Source organism: Equus przewalskii, chromosome 5 (genome assembly GCF_037783145.1).
Source record: "Equus przewalskii isolate Varuska chromosome 5, EquPr2, whole genome shotgun sequence".
Taxonomy (NCBI): domain Eukaryota; kingdom Metazoa; phylum Chordata; class Mammalia; order Perissodactyla; family Equidae; genus Equus; species Equus przewalskii.
The window spans coordinates 43,432,847-43,454,483 of record NC_091835.1 but is presented as its reverse complement, the minus strand read 5'-3'; the positions used below and the strand labels follow the sequence as shown (position 1 = coordinate 43,454,483).

At 39.7% G+C, this 21,637-nt stretch overlaps 1 protein-coding gene across 2 annotated transcripts; it reads left to right on the top strand.

The window, feature by feature from the left end:
* The first annotated feature begins 8,394 nt into the window (after positions 1–8,394).
* Positions 8,395–21,272, top strand: ART4 (ADP-ribosyltransferase 4 (inactive) (Dombrock blood group)). Of its 2 annotated transcripts, XM_008541547.2 has the most exons (4): positions 8,467–9,053; positions 10,857–11,562; positions 20,390–20,483; positions 21,184–21,272. In XM_008541547.2, the coding sequence occupies exons 1-3, from the start codon at positions 8,874–8,876 to the stop codon at positions 20,479–20,481; spliced, it is 978 nt and encodes a 325-aa protein (XP_008539769.1). In that variant the 5' UTR covers positions 8,467–8,873; the 3' UTR covers positions 20,482–20,483; positions 21,184–21,272. The 2 variants fall into 2 exon arrangements, with proteins under 2 accessions (XP_008539768.1, XP_008539769.1); XM_008541546.2 differs by having other exon boundaries at positions 8,395–9,053; positions 20,390–21,272.
* The last annotated feature ends 365 nt before the right edge of the window (positions 21,273–21,637 follow it).

Here is a 21,637-nt window from a genome sequence, read left to right as displayed (position 1 = left end):
AACCAAGAGTGACTGCTATAATAATTCATATCAGAACCAGGATTCATGAAGTCATTGACAGATTAAAATAAAGAGGCTGAGTATGCATAAATGTAAGGTCCTAAAAGTAAGCTTGCTAAATCTACTTCAGATTTACAGGTGCATAGGATTGTTGATGTCTGACTTAATAATAGAAGTTCATGTGGGACTGATGTATGATTTCTAGTAGATGCAGTTTTGGTGAGTCAAAAGAGGACATAATTGCCCAGAAAAGCTGCTTCACCTTAGGTTGCATCAGTGAAGAAGAACAAAAGAAGACTTTAGTCCCGCTGATTAGACACATGTGTGGTGTCCTGTTGCCACAATTCACCAGGGTCATTGACTTACTGGAATTGAGAAGGAGGAAGATGGCCAGGATGATAGAGAGTCTGAGGAACAATTGAGTCGGAATGTTGAGTGTGAAAGGGAGAACTGGAAAGAACAGAGCAGCATCTTCAAATATTAGAAAAGAATCAGTGGGCATTGGGGTGGGATTTAGGCACCACAGATCAGAGATTATTCGAAAAGATAGTGAATGAATTGGGATTAGATGAAACTGATGTAATGTGTTATTTGATATGTTATTACCTTCGGGGTAAAGTAGACTAAAATATTTTCCCCTCTGGTCAGTGAAAAAAAGCACAGAAAAAACTAATGATTAGAGAAAGGTGATTTATGTGTGTATCATTCATTGTAGCTAATTTAAGGAGATTTTTAACGTGTCTCAGAGCAAGGAGAGAGCAAAAGGTCTGTTAGCACAAGGCCAGGGTTATGAATTTTATAGAAGACCAATAGTATGTTTATGACTCAAATATTAATTTTTCAAGTAGAAAACAAGTTTGTCAAAGAAAATTAATCTTTAAATTGGTGAAATGGATTTCACTTCAGATAGTCATAGAACCTAGGAGAAAAATGGCTGTAGTATGGATTGTTCTCTATCCTTACCACCATCCATGAAAAGAGAGCTCATTCTTCCCACCTCTCGAGGAACAGCAATGGACAGTGAACCCAGAATTCACTTCCTTTCTCAGGGAATACCTAGGTGGAGGAGAAAGGCCACTGATTTTTAGCAGAGGACAGAAGCTACACATTTTTCAAGACACAGTCAGGTTTGAGGGTACTGGAAGTTAATTATAGTCCTAGGGAGTGGTTTGTGATCCCAGAGAGGCAGGAGATGGGATAAAAGCCTTTATCTTTTAGGTTAAGAAAGCTTTAAGAGGCAGTCTTTGGAGCCACAGGAAGCATTTACTCACTACGATCATCAGGAGAAAAGTAAAGTGCATCCTCCCTGAATTCCACCCTCTGCCCTGAGCCATAGAGACAGGTCATGTAGGGAATAAAAGGCAGCGACTGAGCCCACAGGGTGCTGATATAAACCTGGTAAAAAGCCCTCCAGTTCATTGTACCTTAATGAACAAAATGGAAATATGTAAAGAAAAGATTATTGGGGGCTGGCTCAGTGGCATAGTGGTTGAGTTTGGGCACTCCGCTTCAGTGGCCAGGGTTCGTGGGTTTGGTTCCCAGGTGCAGATCTATGCGCCACTCATCAAGCCATGCTGTGGCAGCATCCCACATACAAAATAGAGGAAGATAGGCACGTATGTTAGCTCAGTGACAATCTTCCTCAAGCAAAAAGAGGAAGATTGGCAGCAGATGTTAGCCCAGGGTAAATCTTCCTCACCAAGAAAGAAAGAGAAGATTATTAAATGTAAAACCATTATACCAAACAGAAGAATCTTAATTTCACAGCAGTCTGGGAGCTAACATAAGTGTGGAACTGAATTCACAGCTACTAATCCATGGAACACAGAGAGATGCTGTTGTTGGTGGGAAACCTTGGTCTACTCAGCCAGCTCAAAGTACATGAGAAACAACCAGGGCTTCACCCAACACACATGCCAAGATGGGGAAAGTACAAAACACGAAGGAACGCAGTTCAATAGAAAACTCTATATCATGGAGAATACTTGCCCCCAAAATACTATATTATCACACACATACACACACACACACACACACACACACACACACACACACACACACACTTTTTAAGCCCCCAAAATAGAAATGTCAGAAACCTCACTAGACTGAAACCACAGGGCTGCTCATGGCTGTCCTCTCCTTCTTCCTCTCCCATTTCTGCCGTCCTCAGTTTCCCACAGATGAACCCACTCATTCCACTTATGCAAAGCTCAGTCCCACTTGTTTCCAGACGGCTGTGCATGTGGCCTCCTATGGGCACCTCAGAGGGACCCAGGGCCCACAGTGCTAGTGTTGAATGTGGGTCATCTCATTTGCTACCCTCCTCATCCAGGAACTTGCTCTCAGGACTTAACTGGGATCCCGACCTTATCTGGACCCCACCCTAGAAATATAACTAACTTCCCGTATGCTTAATCCCAGTGATGTCTTCAAAACTTTACGGCTTCCATTCCCTAATAAAAATTGATGGTCTTGGGACCATGCTTCAGTTCTAATCCCCATGCTCTAGCCAACTAATCTGACTGGTATTCTTTTTTTTAATATCCCTTTTGAGAAGTGGAGTTTTTTGCCTAAATCTCCTCCTAACAGTTAACCTCCTATTACCTGTGAGCTGACCTTCAAAACTGCATAGATCTAAGTTCCTTGAGAGCTAAGACCATAGCTGGCTGGTTCCTGCTGAATCCCCAGGGTGTCACACAGAGCTCAGAAAATATGTTATAAACAAATGTATGATGGATGGCTACTCCTTTCCTGCTATTCTCAGTCACTCTGTTCCACCCAAGTGTTGGGCTGGTTCCAGCCCCTCTCCGCTCTCTGGAGGAGGTGGAACTGAAATTTCCAACCCTCTAATCATAGTAGGTTTCCCTGGCAACCATCCGTAGGGGCTTCCAAAAGTCATCTTATTAACATAAATGCAGGATTGGTTGAAAGGGGCTTGTTAAGAATAGTAAAAGACACTTATTTCACCTTTATGGCTCTGGAGCTATTTCACGAACTGGGAACAAAAGATGCCCCTATAGCTCTTATCACTTAGGAAATTACAAAGGTTTTAGCAGCTGTGTGCCAGGGACCATGGACAAGACCAAATATATACTTATTATAAGTCACAATATCACAGGAACGCAGAGCAGAAGTTGCTCTGTCAAGATTGCTGAGGATGCCCAGTGGTGCAGTGGTTAAGTCTGCATGTTTCACTTCAGCAGTCTGGGGTTTGCCAGTTCGGATCCTGGGTGTGGACCTACGCACTGCTTATCAAGCCATGTTGCGGCAGGCGTCCCACATATAAAATAGAGGAAGATAGGCACAGATGTTAGCTCAGGGCCGATCTTTCTCAGCAAAAAGAGGAGGATGGGCAGCCACGGATGTTAGCTCAGGGCTGAGCTTCCTCAAAAAAAAATAAAGAGGGCCGGCCCTGCAGCCGAGTGGTTGAGTTCCCACACTCTGCTGCGGCGGCCCAGGGTTTGGATCCTGGGTGCAGACATGGCACCGCTGGTCAAGCCACGTTGAGGCGGCATCCCATATGCCACAACCAGAAGGACCTGCAACTAAGATATACAACTATGTACCAGGGGGGATTTGGGGAGATAAAGCAGAAAAAAAATAAAATAAAATAAATGAATAAATAAATAAATGAAAGAAAAAGAATTTTGAGGAGGATGTTCACAGTGGGTAGAAGATGACGAAAACAAAGCTCTTTCCCAACACCAAGGTCTTGTGCTTTAAAAAAACAAAAGTGGAAATGAGAAAGGTCAGATAACATTTTTCATAATGAGGCAATTAATCTAACAACTATTCTTACAAAATATATTGAAGCAATGGATGCAAGTGCCTCCTAATGAGAAGGGTACAGCGTCACTTCTGTGGCATCTCTTCCGAAACTGCATAACCCGAACCTAATCATCAGGAAATAATACAAGCCCCAACTGAGAGACATTCTATAAAATAATGGGCCTATAATTTCCAAAAATGTCAAGGTCAAAAAGCAAAATAAACACAGTACTGAGGAAATGTTCCAGTTTAAAGAGACTAAAGAGACTTGACAACTAAATGCAAATTGTGATCCTGAAAACAGCTATAAAGGACATTACAGGAACAGTGAGTGAAATCTGTATATGGACTACCAATTAGATAATAAAATTATATAAATGTTAAATTTCTTGATATTGGTTATTGCACTGTGGTTATGTAAAGGAATGTCCTTGTTTTTTAGGAAATAAATTCTGAGGTATTTAAGGGTGAAAGGTGTTAAATTAATTCAACAAGGAGGCCATTAGACTGATGTGGTTCTAACCCCTTTGCAGCCTAAGCAAAGCAAAACCTAAGTCTTTTAAGTCCTGAAGGTGAAGAAACCAAAACCTAAGGACAACCAGTCGCAAACAGCCAACGAAGCTTTCGCAAACGAGGCAAATGCGTAAGCTACAGCCAAGCACATAATGTCCTTGCTTTGCTTCGCTCTTCTCTGTGAAAGTCTTGCCCCTGGCTCCTTTCAAGGGAGAGCTCCTCCACTTCCAGTTTGACACTGTCCAATTCAAATCGACTTCTGCTCAAATAAACTCTTAAAAGTTTTACTATGCCTCAGTTTATCTTTTAGCAAGGGGCATGATGTGTGCAACTTACTCTTAAGTGGTTTGGAAAAAAAGAGAGAGAATAATAGAGCAAATGGGGCAAAATATAAGCAATCGATGAACATGGATGGGGCGTAGGGGAGTTCCTTGGACATATGTGTGTTCCGTGTACAGAAACTTACATCATTTCCATAGGTTTAAAATTTTCTCTAAATAATAAAGTTATAAAAATATGAAACAATTCAGAGAATTTGCTCACTTCTGTAAAGTATTGAGGATAAAAGAGAACTGAAAATTTTAAATGTTAAAACCATTCTGACTACCAAGTTTTGGGGTCTCCATCCAACTGCTCTTCTTCGGTTAACAAGGACTTCCGGCAGTAAAATACCTCCATTAAATTGACCGAGGTCGGAAGGAGTTCAACAAGATCCAAACAGGAAATACTAAGAGCCGTTTCCAAAGCTGGAGGCCAGTAGCAAAGATACGATTCCCCCGAGGCGAGGTCCTCTGGTGACTGCTTCAACCCATGCTCTGAAAGCAGCTTTATAAAATGAGTCTAGGATTTATTCTAGAAAATTGGCAAAACTTTTTCTTAAACACCTGTTTATTTAAAAATTAATAAAAATTAACTTTCCCTTTGTTGAACATCCTATGAGTTGCTGGTGTCCAAATATCTGAGAAGACTGTAAAGAAAGCCCAAAGGTTTTAAGCACCTGCTAAGTATCAGTGGCGTTAGGAGACCTGGGACACTGAGGAACAGAGAAGTAAAACACCTCGCCCAAGGTCAAACACTGAGGAAGTGATAGAACTAGGAATTGAACTGAGGTGTCTTTCTCCAGAGCACATGTCAGGTTCACTAATCGATCTGCTCCCTAAACAGTATAATTCATGGATTCCCTCTGTGCTATAGAGTATCTCGGTTTCATTGTCAACACATCCCTGAAAGAGTGGTGTCATCCTCTCCACTTTTCCATAGGAAGAAAACAATATTGAGAATTAACATAACTTGTTGAAATTCACAAAAGGTGGGAAGTCGTGAAGGAAAATACCAACACAATTCCGTGTAATTTCAAAATCCATATCCCTTTTACCCATCAAGACAATGCAATTAGATTGCATTTTGAAGAAATGGGTATCATCAAGAAAATGATAACTGAGGGAACATCAAGCTCTAACTTAACTAATATTAAGCTATCACTTGGGAACCTTAAAAAATTAGCCCTAAAGGCAAAAGATGGGTTTTTTTTTTTTTTACTGACTGTAAACATTGTCAGAAAACTTTTTCTTTTATTTTAATTCAAAAACGTTCACACACACCAATCCTCTGGCCTTTCCCTACCCCAGTTTATTGCTGGTGTTCTCTCTCTTCTCTCCTTCCCTTCCTTCCTCTCTCTTTCTGTCTTTTCTCTCTGTCTCCATCTCTGTCTCTAACTCTTTGTCTCTGCCTTCCTCCCTTCTTTCCCTTTCTTCCTCTCTCTCCTTCGGCTTTAAATTACAAGGGCGTTGTTTAAAGAGGTTACAAAGTTTCCTGCTGCCCCCTAATGGTCTTATCCTGGAAGCGGCAGTCACATTAGGAAAATTAGTAAAACCCTTACAGACAACAATAATAAAAGACACTTATACTCCTTTAGAGTTTGTGGAGACAGCGGAGCCACAGGGGTGAAAGGAAAGTGCCTGTGATCACTCACAAGTTATTTAACCTCACGGGGCCTCCACAAACGCACCCATAAAGTGAGATTAAAATATCTCCTTCTGGAAGTTGTCGTGTGGCTTGAGATAACATAATAAGGGTCTTAATAAAAGGTAATTATTGTTACCTTCCTACTTTTGGCAACTTTATAGGGTTGAGGACACTGAGGATCGGCACAGCTTGCTCTTTTTTTTTTAAGTTAACTCAGCCAGCAAGCTATAGAACTGGACCCATAATCCAAGTTTTCAGACTCTAATTCTAGTTCTCTTCATGACAACTCAATATCCCAAATTAACGGCTGATAATGAGGAATCTTAAGAATTTTAAAAGTCTTCAAGGGGTATTTTCATATACTACTCATGTTTTCCATTAAGACCAAAAAATACGCATTTCATTGATCAGTGGTCACATCTCTAGAATCATGTCTTAAACTTACGAGAAGAGAAGCATGCAAAGATTTAAGTCCAAAACACGTTCACAAATCACTACGTATAATAGTACGAAGTTGAAAACAAACTAAACATAAGACATTGATTCAATAAACTTTGGTACAAATAATGGTAATTGTTTTCATTTATTGAACAGTTTCTCAGTGCCCAGTGCTATTTTAAGCATATGAATGTATCAAGGCATTAATGAGGAAGGCACTACCATTATCTCCACTTAACACATGAGGAAACTGAAGAACAGAGAGGTTAAGTACCTTACCCAAGGTTAAACATCAAGGAAGTGATAAAGCTAGGAATTAAACTGAGGTGTCTTTCTCAAGAATGCAAGATTCACTAATCAATCTGTTTCTGAGACAGTATAGTCCATGTATTCACCCCAAATTTCATTGCTGATAGCACTTGTGGTAAAATATTGTGCAACCATAAAAAAATGGTTTTTCAATAAGTACTAAATTGTATTGGGACACGTTTACAGGAAAACATTAAGGAGAAAACAGTATGGCACAAGTCCATGGCCTAGTGGTTAAGTTCAGCACATTCCACTTCGGCAGCCCGGGTTCACAGGTTTGGATCCAGGCATGGACCTACACCACTCATCAGCCATGCTGTGACGGTAACCCACATATAAAGTTAGGGAAGATTGGCACAGATGCTAGCTCAGGGCAAATCTTCCTCAGCAAAAAATGAGGAAGATTGGCAAGAAATGTTAGCTTAGGGCTAATCTTCCTCAGCAAAAAAAAAAAAAGTATGAAAAATTGTATACTATATTATTTCAGTCCTGGAATGTGTGTGTGTGTGTGTGTGTAGAAAACCAAAATTTAGAGCCAGTCCTAATGGTCTAGCAGTCACATTCCAGCAGGTTCTGCTTCAGGGGCCCGGGTTTAGTCCCTGGGTGGTAGAACCACACTAGTCATCCATCAGTAGCCATGCTGCGGCGGTGGCTCACACAGAAGAACAAGAAGGACTTACAACTAAAACACAACTATGTATGTGGCTTTGGGGAGGAAACAAAGGAAGAAGACTGGCAACAGATATTAGCTCAGAGCAAATCTTTCCCAGAAAAAAAAAATCTACATCTAATGAGTACTTTTCTCCAGGTGACGGATTATGGGTAATTTTGTTTCCTCCTTTGCACATTTCTAGATTTCTGAACTTTTATAATGAGACACAACTGCAGCGATGATCAGAAAATCTAGATTAAAAAATATTTAGGGTGCTGAAAAAAAAATACCAGAATTTCCAAGAACAGGATTTAGTTTCCCTTCATAGTTAAATAATAAATCAGGAAGTCTAAATGGGAAAGATTTGCAAGAAAAACAATTATTCCAAGAATTGGAAATGGAGGATGTTCAGACTAGAAAGGGAACTGCCTAAGAGAGAATGTTGAAGAGAACCCCTGCACTGGATTAATTTAGCGTGCTGGAACCTACTTTTGATTGATGTCAGCTGTCTAGAAGCTATCTTGAAAAAGTAGTCAATGAATCTAATTCATAATAGACTGAATAATGTGGATAGAGGATCTGAAGCCCTCAGAAGAGAAAACAGTAAAGAGCTATGACCCCGACAGGTATAATTTTTGGATTGGAGAGTTTCAAAGCACCATGGAAAAGCAGCAGAGAGAGCCTTCTCTTTGACAGTAACGCTAAAAGGTGTGCTGCTTCATGACAACCCATGCTGGGCAGGGCCTGTCAGCAGCATCAGATAAGTCAGACATAGGCCCAACTGGAGGGAGCATCTTTCCCGTGACCTGCATGAGGCAATCATATCACTTGCAATGGAAGCCTGCAGTTCAAGATAATGCCACTTGGCCTTAAACACTGTACAGCGCATGCCTTCTTCTGCCTTCCTGACAAAGTGAAGGCTGGGCTGCTGAGCCTGACCTTCAACAGACCTTTGGAGTTCTTCCACATACAGACTAGAGAGGGGATTTTTTTTTTTATTGGAAACTAACTCAAGTTCACTTTAGAACCTCTTATTTGGTGTATACGTCTGGCTATTTCACAGAGCTTTCAGTTTTGCAAATAAGTTGGAGTTGATTTCTTCGCTCGGAAAAAGTGCCGGTTGGTGGTGGTCCACAGGAGTCTTAAGATAGACATAAACAAGGGAAGTTTTTGCTGAGACTCACCCAAAGAAAACCCCAAAGGAGAAATCTGAGAACTTCATTTCAGGATGAAGCTGCAAGAGCGAAGAAGTACTTTTAACACAAGCAAAGGCTGTCCATTGACCAACAGATGCAGGAGGATTCTTCTCCCAACTTCTGCGGCCCCTGCCATGGGAATCTGGCTCCTTAGAGGGCAGCTTCTCCTGCTGCTGTTGTCTGGCCTGCAGAGACCCACGGGGAGTTCTGAGGTAGGGTGCAACCGAGGAGGTGTCTCTTTATGGTCAGTGCTTCAATCGAGCATTCTGCTGGTGACAACCTTTAAATGACCTTCAGTCACTTGGGATCTAATTTCATTCAGGCATTTTAACAAATAGTGCTAGTGAAGAGTGTTGAAAACAACTATTAAAACTTGTGGAATTCTTTAAGTCTACAAATTTGGTATTATGGGAGCTAGACTTATGGCATTATTTTCTTGATTTTCCGTAAAACTTAAGTAAAACATTACCTCTGTAGGACAAATAATGCAAAATAATTGAGGTCTATTTGGCTTTAGACAGTACCATATGGATCGACTCTAAAGAAGTATTGTAACCGAAAGTTCTATATAATGAAAAATAACCTAATGTTAAGAGATTGAGTACAGATTTGAGATCTAGTAACATAGTAAAGTTTTAGAGTTTTCTATATTTGACAGACATAATGTTATTGATTTTGTTTTGTTTTCGCTTAAATAGATTCTGTAGACCTATTCATAAACCTGCTGTAAAGAGTTATTGGTTAAAATCATTTAAGCAGTCTTAAAAAATCGTTCCAGTTGGCACATAACTGGATGACTTCTCATCCTAAATAAGATGGTAAAAAATATCAAATGGTATGTTTTTGAGTTCCAGCTGCAACGCCCTTGACGTGGACTGGATAGAATGTTATCTCTTAAAATATCTTTCAATGAATATTGTTTGTTAGAAAAGCATCATTTCTTTGCCAAGAAGGAAATATCTTGGAATTTAGAAAACTGAAAATATGGCTCTACATGATAGACTGACAATACTTAATGAACTTGTATTCAAACGTCTAACTTCAGTTTGACACCCACTAGACATCAATAAGTAATATTCAATTGGCTACCCGTGAGAAAATATTTTTTTTCCAACTCTTGGTTACTAAGAGGAAGGACTTTCCTAGGCATACTCCTGACCACTGTCCAATCCTTTTCCTCACACAGCTCCCCTGGAGGCGGGCAAATTTACTTGGTGGTAACATCAGGAAGAATAAGCTGACTCTTCTTTCTCCTGGGAGTTAGCCTGATGGCAAAGGGCATGAGTTCTGCATTCCTCCATGGCAAAGATCTTACCTGGGGAGGCCACAATCCAATAGTGCCTGCAGCTGAGCAGACAAGGCTGCCTCGTTCTGGGGTTTACTCTTAACAAGCCCACTTACCATCAGACCTAAAGATGTGTGCTCCAACATGGCCTCGTTCAGTAGTAAAAATGATATTTTAGCCTTCATATTTGCTCTTTTTTTTTCTAATTGTTTTCAAAACCTGGGCAGAAGAGAGGGTTGTTATTTACTGGGCACCCTCTTGGAGAACCCAACATTACTCATCACTTAAGTCTTTTCTTAAATAAAGTTCAAAGACTTAATACAGGGTTTAGGTATCCATAAAAGAGATATTCCTTAAAACACCCGTGAGAGAATGTGAAGGGGGTCAGTAGAGGAAACAGAAAGTATAATTAAATTTTAAGGTTATTAATTTTTTTCTTCAAAGTACCAATATGCAAAAATACAGTTTTCAGTGATACAAAAAGGGTCACTTCCTCCCTGGGGAGATGAGTTTTTTGAACATTCAGTGATATTTACCTAATTGAATTCAATCTCTAACACAGGTCACTGACGCAGAAAGGACTAGAGCAGTGTAATGACTATGACTGAACCTTACTTCAGCAAATATTGGTTTCGAGGAAAAGACTTGGCCTTATAGAATATAGCAAATCTGCCACCACATTCACCATCTGATCTGAAAAATTAAAATCAAAATTTTTCTTTGCTTACAGGTTGCAATTAAAATCGACTTTGATTTGGCACCAGGTTCCTTTGATGATCAGTACCAAGGCTGCAGCCAAGAGGTCATGGAGGCACTAAATCAAGGAGATTATTTCACAAAAGAACTAAAAGCCAGTAGGAATTATTTCAATGTCTGGCAGAAAGCCCACTTAACCTTGCTGAATCAAGAAAAAGCTCTCCCCAAGAACATGAATATCACACACGCTGTGGCTGTTTTGCTTTATTCATCAAACGACAACATTCGCTCGGACTTTGCTAGAGCCATGGCCAGTGCTGCTATGTCTCCAGAGCAGTATGAACATTCATTCTGTTTCAAATATCTACACTACTACCTGACCACTGCAATCCAGCTGCTGAGGGAAGACATTGTCAGGAAGAATGACTCTCTGTGTTATGAGGTGCATCATGAGGTGAAGAATGTCTCCTGGAAAGCCTACACAGGCGCCATTATTCGATTTGGCCAATTCCTCTCCACCTCCCTTCTAAGAGAAGAGGCACAGAAGTTTGGGAACGAAACTCTGTTTACCATATTTACCTGCCTGGGTGCACCTCTACAAGACTTCTCTCTCAAGAAGGTCCTGGTCCCTCCCTATGAGTTGTTTAAAGTTGTAAATATGAGCTACCACCCAAGAGGAAATTGGTTGCAGTTGCGGTCAACTGGGAACCAGAGCACATATAACTGTCAGCTACTAAAAGGTATTATTATTGATCTAAGCTGAATCCGCTCTTATCAGGATCACAGAGCACTATTCTTTTATAAAAGCTATTTTTCTGACTGGGCTTGGTGGAAAAAGGCCAAAAACAAGAAAATTGGCTTTTAGTAATGGTAGAACTGAAAGAGTAGAGAAAAGTTGCCTTATTTCTCTATTTCCCCTCTCTTCTTTCTCCTCAACTATCTCTAGGAAAATGTGTTTCTGCAACGGCACTAATGTGTGGGGCATTCTAGACAGAGAGCGCAAACCTCTACTGAAAAAGATAGCGCATGAAATCTAGCATTTTTACCTTCTCCCTCAACGTTTTTCTTTTGTCATGGTCATTTCATGAAGAAGGAGTGCTAAAAGTAGAGGAGGAGGCAAGACTTATTTATGCATGTTTATCTATTAACCTTCTTCTATAATCCAGGAACTAGGACAGAGGCCCCGTGTGATATAAAACAAATAAAGCAAAATAACTATCCTGGGAGGATCTTTAGTCTAATGAGAAATGGAAATATGAACAGGTGTTTATACACAAAAGTACTAGGTAATACACCAGATATTTAGGCAATATGGCTGCCCAGTGCAGGAAGCTACTCATTCTCTTTGGGGAAAGTGGGGAAGGCTTTACAACAGAGGATCACATGGGACTTGAAGTAGGAATGGGGGTTTTCAGTGAAAGAAGAGAGGAAAAGTTACGCCAAGCAGAAAACAGTATATGCTGGATCACAGAGATTTCAAACAGCCTGGGATTTTCAGGGGATCTCCATCAGTACGGATGGCTGGAATGTAGGATGTGTAAGACTAGGAAGAGCTAGGAGTTAAAAGAGAGGAGGAGATTGACTGGGCCAGGAGAGTTCTGATGGGGCCAAACTGTAAAATCTCCTATATTCCAAGCTAAGGACTTTTGAACTTCATGCTGTAGGTAAGGAGAAGTCATTAGAAGTTTTTAAGCAATGGAGCATCAATTAGATCAGTACTTTAGTGAGAGCTCTGATGATATTGTGAAAAATGAACTGAAGTGGAAGCAATTAGAGATATCACAATACAAAATAAAAATTGTTAAGCTCTTTTTTTAGAAAAACATGTGGCTGGGGTCAGCCCCGGTGGCCTAGTGGTTAAGTTTGGCATGCTCCACTTCAGCAGGCTGGGTTCAGTTCCTGGGCGGGACATACACCACTCATCAGTGGCCGTGCTATGGCCGTGGCTCACATACAAAAAAAAGGAAGATTGGCAACAGACGTTAGCCATTTCCAGAATAATACTAACAGATGTTAGCTCGAGGTGACTCTTCCTCAGCAAACAAGAGGAAGATTGGCAACAGATGTTAGCTCAAGGCAAATCTTCTTAAGAGGAACAAAAGAGTGTGACTGATTCCATTTCATCCTGATTGTTGGCAGCCACAGTCGTTTCACAGAGCAGTGGTTCTGTAGCAAATACTGTGTCCTGTTTGATTCAGAAGGAAAAAGATGGTCCTTATCCACACATGCATTCGTCCATACTCACAGTTACCTGCAACTCAGCTGCAGTGTCTACCTTTGAAATACCTCTGACGCTTTCTCTACTCTGTCATTATTGGTGCTGTTCATAATTCAGGCTGTCTGCAATTCTCAAACATTTCAGGGTCGTATTGTTGCAAAGGTCCTCAAACTGGCATCCACACTGAGTTCTAGGGCCTGCTCCCTCTGCCATATCTGCAAACACAGGCCTGGGGAGAGGCGACTATCAACACCTTTATCTCCTCCTTCCTCTCCTCAGCAGCCAGGCAGGCAGCAATGTGAGCAAAACGAGTGTCTGCTCCACAGACCCAAGAGATTAGTGTTTGCGGAGGAGAATGAAAGACCAGAGTAGAATATGAAGAAAACTAAGAATTTGATAACAAGTGAGAACATTCACAGCTAGGTTCCAGGATTCTTTGGAACCAAGACTGACTGGGACACTGTTGCTTCATTCTCCTCATGAAGTTGAGATGGACAATTTTTCTACTAGATTAATGAACCCTGTAAAATCTGTTAGGTGAAAAGTTGTAAAACATTTATGTCAAGGAGTAGGAAAGTGAGGGAGAGGAGTATATGACAGAAACTCTTATCCACATTCTGCCACTCTATACATCTCAAAGAAAAATATCTCAAGACCCTCCCCGCAAAACTAAAGATCTTTGGTTTCCTGTGGCAAAACTACTAAACTGCAGCTTTAACTGGGTTTTGAGTTAAGGCTTAGCTGGGGTAGCCATGCATATTACATTGTGTTGCTCTGTAAGCCGTTTGTGGGCAGGACCATGACTACATAGTATTTAAGAGCTTGGCATGGAATCCAGACAGTTTGACTCCAGATCCACTCTGTCTGGTTTCATATCCAACTCGTACCACTTTTTAGCTGTGTACTCAGTCAAGTTGCTTAAACTCTAAGTTTCTTTATCTATATAGTAAGCATCAGAATAGAGACTCACAGGGCTCTTGTGAAGATAAAATGAAATAAAATAAAATAATAAGTTATTTCTACATTCCCTAGCATTTAACAAATGGTAAATAAGTGTTAATTATTATTAACTTTAGTCCCCTGGCACATAGAGATGCTCAACCTGTATTTACTGAATAAGTGCATGAATAAATGAAGCATTCTCTTTCACATCTCTTGAGTGATCTGGCCTTGGGTCAGGTGACCATATAACTCATTTGACTAAAAGCAGTTCCAATATCTGCTAGAAAGAAAAAATATGCTAGAAGGTTCAACCCCTAGTCAAGAGCAAGGAGCTGCAGCCACAACGTAAATGCCCTGGAATATGGTCACTTTCAATGTGAATTACTATATCTAAATTTTTCCTAGAAATTCACCAATTAGCAGCTTGGTTGGCTTTGGGAAAAGGGATTGTAAATGGCAGAATAAAAATACCACTGCTCTCAGAGGGTGGCATTTTGGTCAGAGACATTGATGATAGGCCAAGAGCTGGAACTGAAGTGTCTTCCCAGCCAGCATAGGTATAAAGCTATCTGGGAGGGTGTAAGAGGGAAAGGAATGAGCTCGAGCTGCAGGGATGTCATTTTTCCTTTGACTCTGGGCTCTGACTGAAGGTTGCAGAGAAAGCTGCTCCATCCTCTGGTTTCACCTTACCTGAGCCTAATCTGCCATTTGCTGATGGTTAGCACAGTCACTTTAGTGAAGGATAAAAAGACTATGTAGACTTGGAATGGACAAAACCAATATCCACCTAACTCTACTGATTAAAAAGAAAAAGTTTGATAGGCTTCAGAATGCTTTCATCTATTAGCTGCAGTGTTTTTTTGCAATGAGTAAGCTATGTCTGAAACTTTAAGCCATGTCTGTTAACTGATAAATAATACTCTATTTATCCCAACATCCTGAAGCAGTATTGGTTTAATCCATACACGAACAATGGGAGGAGGGAAGTGGAGCGTTTTTCTTATCTAGGAGTCTTTCACTAGTTTGGACTAAGATCAATGTACTGTAGGGGAAGAAAAATAGTTTTCTCTCTACCCTTCTAGGTCTTTGCCTGAGATCCTCCTGTAATAAAAGGATTAACAAGAGAAAAAAAAATTTAGTTTCATATGTATGGGAGCCCCGTAAAAATATGAGATTCAAAGGCAGCCAGGCACTTGAGGCTTATACACCATCCTGAGCTAAGGAAAGGGATAAAGGTCTGGGGCTTCAAAAGGGAGGAAGACAATTCACAGGGAGAGGAGAAGAGAAAATGTTTGGTGAGCAAATGTTTTCCCTGCCATACAGAGAAGTCTCTCGGGTGAGAAAGTCATCTCCGGTATAGCTCTCTTCCTGGTGCAGGACCTCTTTCCACACTCTTTTAGGCAGTTAATTGGGAAGAAGAAAGCTTTTCCTGAGTCTCTGGGTCTTGATTGCTTTCTGCTCAAAATAATCTTTATGCCAAAGAGGCATATTTTGGAGTGGCATCTTCTGCTCCCCTTCGGCACTCTCCTCAGACCTGATTTTCTAGATAACTGCTAGTGTCCGCTTTACTTCTCCCAACCAATCTCCTGGACTGTACCACTCACCTCAGCCTAGGAGCTCACGGATGGTGTTCTGGAGTACCAATATCGAATTCCTCATGAAACTGGAGTCATCTCAGGAGACTGTTTCTTATCCTTTCCGTTTTTTCACTAGCAGAAGCTGCAGGCTATTCTGTGTCCCCGAAAGTCCCTATGAGCAGACAACTTATGTTTCCTCTCCTGTTCCCTCTTAATCTGACAGATGTGGTATTTGAAAGATAACATGAAGACCTTTAGAACTGGCCAGCTAGGACACTAATTCTCCCAGTGAAGAGACAGTAGATTAAAGAGCATTCTAGTCCTTCAATTTATTTCAAAATTCGTTCTGTTAACTTGTCACTGAAGTTCTCAAGTTCAAAGATTTCCCAGGAATCTGTTGCCTTCAGACAGTCAAACGGTCAAATTAGCAGCGTAATACATATAAGGAAGTGAATTTGCAAAAGAAAAATTGTTTAAGACTTTCTAAACTAACACCTTTTCCTTCTAGTTCTTCTCTCATCCCTCATATGACCCATACTGGTTACCATAGAAACAGATGTTTTCATGCCCTTGGAAGACTCAAAATACATTATGTTAATTATTTGCCCTTAAATGTCGCCTGTTTCAGCAAAACAATCTGTGCCAAAAATCTGTAGACACACAAATACATGCTCTGTTCTGAATCATTGGAGTCACAAAGAAGAGGGATTTATTTGTTAAAATGTTTCACATAATCAAAATTCTTAAGCATGTTTCTAGAAAAACATAGTCCATTGTTTGTAGTAAGCCTGGTTTTACATGTTAACCTTGCCAGTAACTAGCAGTGAGAACATGGGCAAATGGCTTAATCTCTCTATGCCTCAGTTTCTTCTTTTTATTTTATTTTATTTTATTTTTTTGAGGAAGATTAACCCTGAGCTAACTGCTGCCAATCCTCTTCCTTCTGCTGAGGGAGACTGGCCCTGAGCTAACACCCGTGCCCATCTTCCTCTGCTTTATATGTGGGACGCCTACCACAGCATGGCTTGCCAAGCAGTGCCATGTCCACACCCGGGATCTGAACCAGCGAACCCCGGGCCACGAAGCAGAACGTGCGAACTTAACCGCTGTGCCACCGGGCCGGCCCCTGTGCCTCAGTTTCCTTACATGTAAGATAGGAAAAATTTTTTTTTAATAAAACCTACCTTATAAGATTCTGGTGAGAATAAAATGAATTACTGAATGTAAAAGCTCTTAGAACAGTATCTAACACATAAGATAAGTACTCAAACTTTTTATCTACTATTAATATTACCATTATTATTTTTTATTTTATTAACTTCCTGTTTCCTGTTTTCTTTTGCTCTGGGCTTCAATTATCTCAAATTAGTTTTCCCTATTTGTGGGTCACATTCACCTTGAAGTAGAGTGTCTCTCAGACGAATAGATGAAAGAATGAGTAACTGAATGAATCTGGGAGACCACATTGCACAGTGGAGAGTGAACAGACTTTGGAGTCTGTAAGAGCTGGGTATACATTAGTAGCTGCACGGCCTTGTGTAAATGACAATTGCTGAGCCTGTTTCTTCATTTATAAAATGGGGGCAAGACTTGCCTAGAGGGAATATTGTGATAGTACTTGGTGTCCAGTCTCTCAAACACAGTTGGAAAACGCTGGGAAAGTACCTTGCACATGGAAGTTGGATAATGTTTAATGGCACAAGCATGTGCTTCAGTGATATTGATAACAAGAATAGAAATGAAAGAAGAGACAAGAAGTAACGCTTACCATTTTTTGAGGGCCAACTTTTTCTTCGATAACATTCTAAATGATTAACATTCTAAAAGATTTATAGAAAGAAGCTAGAGACAGACTTTGCCTCCAAATACTATGTTGACTAGATATACTGCATGTCATTTTTACCTTTTTCTGCTTTTTTTCAAGAGATTGAATATTTTTTTCTGAACAACCTGATATAACTCACATATTCAGACTTCATGAAATAAAAAGTATAATAATTATGTATTTCTCCCCAGACTATATACCCTAGAGCTGAAGTGATCAAAATTAGGTTATACTACACTATTAAAATGATATTTGTGAAGCAATTTAGTTTACAAAAGGCTTTCACATACATTATCTGTTTAATTCTTACAACCACCCTGTACATTGGGTTGTTGACTCCACTATACTGATGTGAATCTGAGGTTTAGAGAGGCTAAATGGTTTGTGTAAGATCATTCAAATACTTTATAAGTGACAAAAGTAGGATCCTTTCCCAGGTTTTCTGACAAAAAGTCCAGGATAATTCTCTGTAGATTGCTTTCAGGAGATGTATTTGTTCATTCAAAAATATTATGGAGAAGCTACCATAAGTTTCAATCTTCTGCGATGGTGACTACTTACATTACAATTCCCTTTTCACACACATAAATATACAAATATACACACACAAATGCATATATAACAAGACAATAGTTAAAGTTAGGCAGTGTAACTCTGGTGTTTTTTATTCTAACCCATTTTATTCCATTATTAAAGAGGGATGGTTATGACCTATTAAACTGATGTCACAAACCATTAAAGGATCACAACCTCCAATTTGAAAAATACTGTACTAGGGTACAGAGGGAATAAAAAGCATTGAGTGGATAGTCTAGAAGAAAAGAAAAGACAAATACAAAAGTAAAATTAGTATGAGGTATCCTCAAATGAAAGACTTTGTAGATTGTAATTAATTTAATTCACAGATGTTTTTCATTTCTTCTTCTAAGTAAAAATATTGGCTGTGTAAAAAATAATAATATTTAGAGGTAGAAATGATAACAACCATAGGAGTGGTAGAGAAAAAGTAACAAGAGAGGAAAGAAAAGCTACTTTAACCTGAGAAAATAACATTAAAATAAGCTATTTTTAATATCCTGGTAATTAGGGTGGGGGCTTAAGAGGTGGTTTTGAAGGATGAGTACAATTACAACATAATAACGCCTACATGTTTGTCTCTTCTTTGAGCATCATCGCAATAGCCATGAAGCAAAGTGAAGAGCAGTGGTAGTGATCACAGTATTTCCAAAAACCTCGAGATGCTCTCATTTTACAGAGGGGAAAACTGAGGCCCAATGAAAGCAACTAACATGGTCAAAGTCAAACAGCTAGGGGCAGAGCTTCAACACCAAAGCGAATCACCCCCAAAACCCATAATCTTTCTCTGTTATATTGTTTCACCATCAGTTAATACTTTCTAATACTCCATTAGAATCTCATCCCGTTAAGAAGAGAGAAAGAGTGGGGTCGGAGGTCCTTGTGATCTCCAGCCTCTGTGAAGAGAAAACAAAACAAAAAACATTTGAGAATCACTCTAACAGATGACCTGCTAAAGTGGTATTAACGGTTCCTAGGTCTGTGTGAGAATTCAGATAATGCAATTTTAACACAAACTTTGACAAAAGCTCAGAAATATGTATGCACTATTAATTTTCCTTGTCTTCTCTTATTGGTGAAAATTGGGGTTTTGAAAATTACTGTTGGTATATATAGAATTCAAAATAGAAATTCCAAGAAACTCAAAGAATTTTATATATTATGTGAAAAGAATGGAAAAATATTTCTTCATCATTTGGTCATCCTATCAAACAATATGATCAAATATTGAGACAATCACAGAGATGAATGTCTTCCTACCCCAAACATCTTTTCTACCCTAAATAATCAGTGAAATGGGCCGGCCCCATAGCCAAGTGATTAAGTTCCTGCACTCCCCTTAGGCCACCCAGCATTTCACCAGTTCAGATCCTGGGGTTGGACACGGCACCGCTCATCAAGCTATGCTGAGTCGGCGTTCCACATGCCACAACAAGAAGGACCTACAACTAGAATATACAACTATGTACTGGGGGCCTTTGGGGAGAAGGAGAAGAAGAAGAAGAAGAAATCAGTGAAGGCTAGTTGAAAAGGAGATTCCATTCTTTAGTTAGAGCATTTTTAAAAGGTCTCCGTCTTCCCTCTCATTCTATATCCTCATTCCATTGTTCTTAATTAGTAGCTAGTAGTTACACCTGAAAATAATTTTATATTCCAGTTTTGCTTCCATCAGCCACACCTAACTGGCTGCTAACCTTTCCCACACCTCCTTTGAAGCATGTGTATATGTAGGCAGCACACACATACACGCACACACACACACATACCAAGCAGGATTGTGTGAATACTTTTTGCCCATCTTGTAATAAAATAATTCTATAAATGGGCTACTATATATGGAGAGACAATGCAGTGGTTAAAAATATAGTTAAGCCAGACTGCCTGAATTTGAACACTGCCTACATGACATACTAGATGTGCAATGTTTGGTAAGTTTCTTCACATGTCTGTGTCACAGTTTTATCCACTGAACAACGAAGACAATGAGAGCAAATACCTGGTAGTTTTGTTGTGAGGATTAAATGAGTAAATTTAGAGCAAGTGCTTAAAAAGATCCTGGGACAGAATATGTACTTAATTAATGTGAGTTTTCATAATGGTGATGCAGGTGATGATAATTAATAAGGAGATAATGGTGATCGCAATAATGCTGATGATGATAGAGATGGAAAATCAGGAGATTTCTACCATCAACTAGCTGGGCAGCCTGAGGTCAGTCTCTTAACCTCTTGGTGCCTAATTTCTCATCTGCAAAATAAGCAAGCTGAATTTGTTAGACAAATTTAAGAGAAAACTTTCTTTAAAATAGCTAACTTCAAATATCTTTATCAGGAATTATCTAAGTCAAAAAAGTGAATCAAAGGAGAAATGAGGTAGTAAAAAAAATCTCTGCTACCTAAAACATCTCTTTTTTTTATTTGTTTTTACAGATTCCAGCATAAAGTGCATCCCCGCTCCTGTAGTTATTGCTTCTCTCTCCTTTTTGACCAGCATCTTCATCTCTTCCAAATACAGAGCATAAAAGTGGTTTGCTTTCTCTGTACCCTTTTACTTTATCTCAGTCAAGTCACCCTCAGTACCATTGGGAATCCCTCTGCCCAGCTATCAGTTGACCCAGAGCCAGCTCAGTTCATTGTCTATGAGTGGGCCTGTAACGCAGTAATTTCTTCTCCACGAACACGGAGATTCATGCTGGAATAAAAAATGACCCAATCAGAGCCTGTGAGATACAATCATGGTAGTTTTTTGGAATTTGGATGGGAAGTGGGGTAGGTGCCCTTTTTGTGAGTGGAGATTAATGAGAGTAGAGTGAGTACGAGCCCACAGCTGCCAGCAGCTGTCTTGCCACCGGGAGGGGAGACTCTACCTCCTTGACAATGAAGTTAACACAATGAAGGAAGAGTTGAGAAATAAAAAGAAACTGAGTCCTGATGAGAGTAAATGAACCCTAGAACCAACTGTGCCTGAAACTGGATATCCTGGGCTTTTTCATTACATAAATTAATAAATCATATTTTTGCTTAAATAATTTAAATTCAGTTTCTATCTCAAGCAATCGAAGGAGTTATGATGAACATAAGGACTTTCCTTTATTTTTTATTTAGTGGTCCTAAATAGGAACTAATCAAAGAAGCTTGAGTTAGAAAGCAAAGAACAAACTCTTCATCAAATGGAAAAGCTTTGAGCTTCAGGGACATAACCAAGGTATGAATTTTCTTCACAGATTTTTATCAGCATTCAAGACCAAACCAGTGACATCTCAGATGGGAGAAAACATGGAAACTTGAGAAATAAAAGGGAAAGTTAATGAAAGATGTCAGTGAAATCTCATTTACTGCCAGTAACGGGGTGCTGCACACATTGTTAAAATATTACAAAAGTTAAAATTTAAATTCACACGTTAATTTACAGAGGACTTCATGGCAAACTGGATTTTAAGCCTTCATTGTAAATTTAAGTACATTTATTAGGAAAGTATGTGGATGTGTATAGAGATAAAAGAAAAGATACAGGAGAAAAAAAACATCTGATGACCAAGAAAAGATCAAAGATCTATTGGCTTCCCATTATGTTCAAACAATTAGGCAAAAAGAACTATAATCACCAAACTTCACAACAGGGAACGTTCTCCAACTCTTCTCTGAGGTTGCATACATCATAGGTGGGGCAATGGGGGG

What these genes read in the sequence shown, in the direction of transcription:
- ART4 (XM_008541546.2), top strand. Translation starts at nt 8,874, where the DNA reads ATGAAGCTGCAAGAGCGAAGAAGTACTTTTAACACAAGCAAAGGCTGT. An exon ending in GACCCACGGGGAGTTCTGAG is followed by an intron (nt 9,054 to 10,856) that starts GTAGGGTGCAAC and finishes CTTTGCTTACAG; the next exon opens with GTTGCAATTAAAATCGACTT. An exon ending in TAACTGTCAGCTACTAAAAG is followed by an intron (nt 11,563 to 20,389) that starts GTATTATTATTG and finishes TTGTTTTTACAG; the next exon opens with ATTCCAGCATAAAGTGCATC.